This window comes from Buceros rhinoceros, unplaced genomic scaffold (genome assembly GCF_000710305.1).
Source record: "Buceros rhinoceros silvestris isolate BGI_N320 unplaced genomic scaffold, ASM71030v1 scaffold6460, whole genome shotgun sequence".
NCBI lineage: Eukaryota > Metazoa > Chordata > Aves > Bucerotiformes > Bucerotidae > Buceros > Buceros rhinoceros.
In genome coordinates this window covers 3,567-8,316 of record NW_010391184.1, presented here as the reverse complement: position 1 = coordinate 8,316, position 4,750 = coordinate 3,567, and the positions used below count along the sequence as shown (strand labels likewise).

Genomic DNA, 4,750 nt, shown 5'->3' with positions numbered 1-4,750 from the left:
CTTCCCTCTTTGTTTTTTTTTTTTTTTTTAAGATAATTTGTGACATCACAGCAGAAGAGGAATATTGATTTAGAAACCAAATACTGATCCACTGTCTTTGCATCATTGTTTATTTAAGATTAAGATATTGAAAGACAAGAATAAAATTTAAATTTTTTAAAATTTCCCTCAAATTTCACCCTACAAGAGTTGTAATTGCCTCTTTTCCCTGCCTAAGGCTTCGTGGATTTACCCAGATAGCATTGGTCCTGAATTTGACATGCATATATCAGAAATGATGAGAGGTTTTAGCAGATAATCAGTCTGTGAAGGAAGAAAGCAACTTTCTCTGTTAGTATCTGAAAAATGGATTTTTTTAAAATGCAGTTCATTTTAGATGCTTGTTGACAGTGCATGAATATGCCCAGTGGAAACTTTAAGTTGCCAAGAATGATTACTTTGTGGTGTTCATGTGAGTAGATCAAGTAATAACCTATCTCCATGACTTTATTGATATGTTTCAGAAGACGAAGAAGAATGGAAGGTTATTAAAGGGAAATTTCTAGCCATCAATGCAGTAAATATAAGCTGTGCTTGTCCACGAAGTCCGAAAGGTCTTTCGCCAGCAGCTCATTTGGCAGATGGTTCAACTGACCTCATTCTAGTTCGTAAATGCTCCAGATTTGATTTTCTACGGTACCTCGTCAGACATACAAACCACAACGATCGGGTGCGTGTTCTTTTGACAGTGAATTCTCCAGAGCCAGTCTACATTGTAAATACCGATATTCTTATGACAAAAAGAACATCTACAAAGCATGTTGGGTTTGGTGTTTTGCAAGTTTATACATTTTGGATAACAATCACAGCAGAAGTACCATTTGAAAAAACAGTCATTTTAGCTAAGTCAAATCTTTAGCCATAGTATTCTAACAAGTCCACTTTTACTAACTGAGTTCTGGTTCATAACACTTTCTGTATATTTGCTGTTTGGACAATATTTGAAGTGATTTTATCGCAGCTGCGGCCCCATGTATGCGTTATAAGAAACTGCTCAGAGCAGTATAACATAGCTGAGGTAGAAGACGTAGTGAAGAATAATAAATCACTTTTTGTAAACAGTGTAAAAACGCAGTTTAGAAGAAGTCCCAGAACTGCAGTTTGATTATAAACTGCAGGCGTTTAAAAGAATTTTACTTCATACATGTGACCAGGATATGAGCTTTATGCATTCAGCCTCAAAATTACTCTTTGCATATGTTGTAGCTGTCAGGATTAAACTAAAGGGAAGATTCATCTCTGCTTTAGATTGTAGTATTTGTTGAAACCAGAGCAATGGCTGTGAATATGTACATTTAATAATTCTCACAACCTGATGATATTAATGTGGTATGGAAATTCTGAACAATGGAATAATATCATACCTAGTTTAAAAGCAACAATAAATCTCACTTGTTTATTATGATATTCTTCCTATTCTGTAGGAAAATTAGCATAGATTCTCTTTCCTGTGTTTCTTCATTACCCTTCTTTGAGACAGTGTGTGTGTCTGTATTACTTCTTCCTGCTATTCTCAGTATCCTCTTCTTCCCTTCAGTCCTTCCCACTCGCTCTTACTGTTCCCTTGATACTTTTGACTATTTGAAGCCTTCCCTGGCTACCTTTCAAATTGGCTTCAACATGTATCAAGAGACTACGTGCTGCTTAGACTTGAGACATGAGAGCATTCATGGGTGGCTGTGCAGCTGTGGATGCCAGTTTTTGCAACTCAGCTTGTTAAGACTAGCATGCTGCCTGGTGAGCTTCAGTGTATCCATGAGCTGCTGCTTCAAAGCGTGGAGTTTGACAACTTCACAGTCCATTTATGGTTAAAAGCTGAGGAAGCTTAAGACCCAAGATGTCCCTTCAACTTTTGTGATTGATTGCCACTGTGGCCATTCCCCTTCAAGTGCTTCTCAACTGTTTCTCTCTGGGCTATGTTGGTTTTGCAGTGCAGATTAGACGCAAGGTTGTACATATTCCTCGCTTCAGCTTAGTGTCTACCCAAGTAGTAGGAAGCCCTGTTTGAAAGCTTAAGGAAATGTGAAAAGAAAAAAGAAGAGGGTGGCTGTACATTAATACAGAGTGGTTTATGGGTAAACTGTTCACTTTGGCTTCCTTGCCATCCCCTTCGCATAGATGCATAGAGACATACTCTATTGCCTTTGCTAGACGATGAGTCTGTATTTATTACAGCTTGCTAAATGTTTTTGTAAGTCCATATCTGGACTTAACAGTTAGGCTGCTTTCAGGGCAGGTGGGGACGTTCTCTTATTTGATTGTTCATTTAATTTACAAAGCCTGTTTTAAAGCATTTATGCAATATTCTAGTGTAAGTCTGCAGCCTCTGCTATAAATGCAGTCTCTTAATTGTGCTACTTTTTCTAGCGGAATTAACTAGTTAAAATTATTTGTATTTTGTTGGAATGGAATAATACTGCCTTCTATTATTTTCATACATACCCAGCTCTGTGATATGATCACACCACCGTGGAATTCTCACCTTCAGGGCATTGTTCCAAATGCAGGAGCAGAAGGCTTTCAAAAAAGCCTGTATGTCTTAAGGTCTGTAGTTGAAGAGGTCCTGAGAATGGTAAAAAGATCCAATTCAAACCTTTTTGATTTTGATTCCATGTTATAATAGATATTATATGGTATTTTAAATAGTTTTTGTACTCCATTTACTCAATCTCAGAACATGTTACCTGATTATCTATAAAGTGGCAGTGTTGCAGCTACTTGAAGAGAACCACTGAAAAGGTTCCATTCCGGTCTTACTGTTTCTGACTTGCGCAGTTTTTTAAAAACAAAAATCACTGTGTGCCTCAGGTAAGCCCCTCTAGAAAATTAGAGTGGTCAGACTTTCTCGAATACTAAGTGCTGCATGCTGAGTTGCTTTACACATCAAATGTGTTTAACTAATTGTAATTGCCTGTTTTGATTTATTTTTTTCTTTGTAGTTTGACTTCTCATTTGTAGATGTTTATCGAGTGAAGAGTTTTCAATTTACATCAAAGCTTTCAGAAGACAATGAAAGCAATGTCACGGACATAGGAAAGAAACGTTTTGGCCAGTTCTGCAGAGATCACCCAGCCTGTTGCTGCCATGTTGCTAATAGCACCTGGAATTGTGATGGAGAAACTCTGGACAGTTCAGCAGTTGAAGTGAGGTAGGCATTGATTTTTCTCTGCATATACCAGAAAACATTAAGACTTTTTACCGATTTTAAAGATGTGCATAAAGACATCCCAAAAAGGTGCCCCTACATAGCAAATTTGAGTCTTTTGATAATAAACTTTTTGTTACTTTGAGCCTTTTCCAGACAATACTCCGTGTAATTTGTAAATGATCACTCTGACTGAGATAGATGGATGGCCCGACCTTTGAAGTCATATTTACTTCTTAGAAATGGGTATTATGTGCTTGAAGTGCTGAAGATGAAGGTGGTGTTGGGAGGATTCTTTTTAAATGATTGGAGTACCTCATCATTCTGAGCAATAGCTTTTCCTGTTAAGCTTAAGCAGGAGTCTTTGTCTGGCAGAAATACTGACTATGTCACAAACTTTGTAGTTTTTGACACGCAGCACAGAGTCTTATCTCCAGCCTTGGTATATGGAAAAGGAAGTTTGCAGTTGTGCAGTTCAATCAAATTAGAAGGGAATAGGGGTTTGTGAAATTTGAAGGGCTTTTTTCTTTTTTGTTGGGGCTTTTTTGGTAGCTCGTTGTTTTTAGAACAAAGGGCACCAAAACCATGGTACAAAATACATGCAAGTGTGTTTTCATTAAAACACAATCACTAAGCAGTCCAAAGTGATTTTTATAAATACTGTATATTGTATAAGATCAGCTCATCTAGGTGCCCCATAGAACTTTTTGTTTGGAAAGGCAGAATTACAGGAGTGACGAATAACAGGAGTGACAAATCCCTGAAAGTGTCCGGCTTTCTTTGCAGGGGAGGGTTATATCAAGAAGAGCACAGGTTCTGTATTCTGGAACAAAAACTTTGTCCAACTGCGTGACATTTATGGATTATTGTAATTAAATATGTTTCACCCATTTATTTCTTCTTAATTGATTTCCATATTTTTCAGAGTCCACTGCCAGTTAATGAAACTATTCGCAAGGGGAATCGAGGAGAACTGTAAAGATGAAGCTGCCTACAGCCAGAGTAGTGTTGAACAGTTATTATAGACATTGTTCCTCAAGTGGGGAGAATAAAACATAAAAGCTCAAGAAAGTTGAGTAAATATGCATTTTAGTCAAATTGACAAGTATTTTAAAGTTTTAGATTTTTTTTTTAATGGCTTCAGGATAATTTTAGACATCTTATTGCATTGTGTCATTTTTGAAAAAAACATTGTAATCATGAAAATATATCTTGGAGCATTACACTAGAAAAGAGAGGGTTGGCGTATATCTGTGTACTCATGATAACAGAAAAATTTTTTGTGCTTTTCTAGACAGCTAATTTAGCAGTTCTGTTGCAATAATACCTGAATTTTACAAAACATTTGACTTGCCATTGCCATCAAAACAAGATATCAAGACAAGATATTTTCAGTGTATGAGATGATGTTTTCTGCTGGGAGTGTTAAATAGTTGCATATGACTTAAATGCTGGACAACAGTAATTTGCATCTGTGGGGTTTTTTTAGTAAAATCTTTCATTTTGTAGTTCTGACTATACTTTGCAACTTATCAATGCAATTCGAACACACATTCCTGGCTTTAA

The 4,750-nt window shown here is 36.7% G+C and overlaps 1 protein-coding gene across 1 annotated transcript in view; it reads left to right on the top strand.

The window, feature by feature from the left end:
- The window catches only part of LOC104497256 (ceramide kinase-like), a gene marked incomplete at its 5' end in the record, with an annotated part of 8,107 nt that extends 3,771 nt beyond the window's left edge, over positions 1–4,336 (top strand). The window contains 3 exons of the mRNA XM_010140492.1: positions 504–709; positions 2,979–3,187; positions 4,110–4,336. Of these exons, the coding sequence (XP_010138794.1) occupies positions 504–709; positions 2,979–3,187; positions 4,110–4,209 (515 nt within the window). The remainder of the gene's footprint in view (positions 1–503; positions 710–2,978; positions 3,188–4,109) is intronic.
- Between the last annotated feature and the right edge of the window lie 414 nt (positions 4,337–4,750).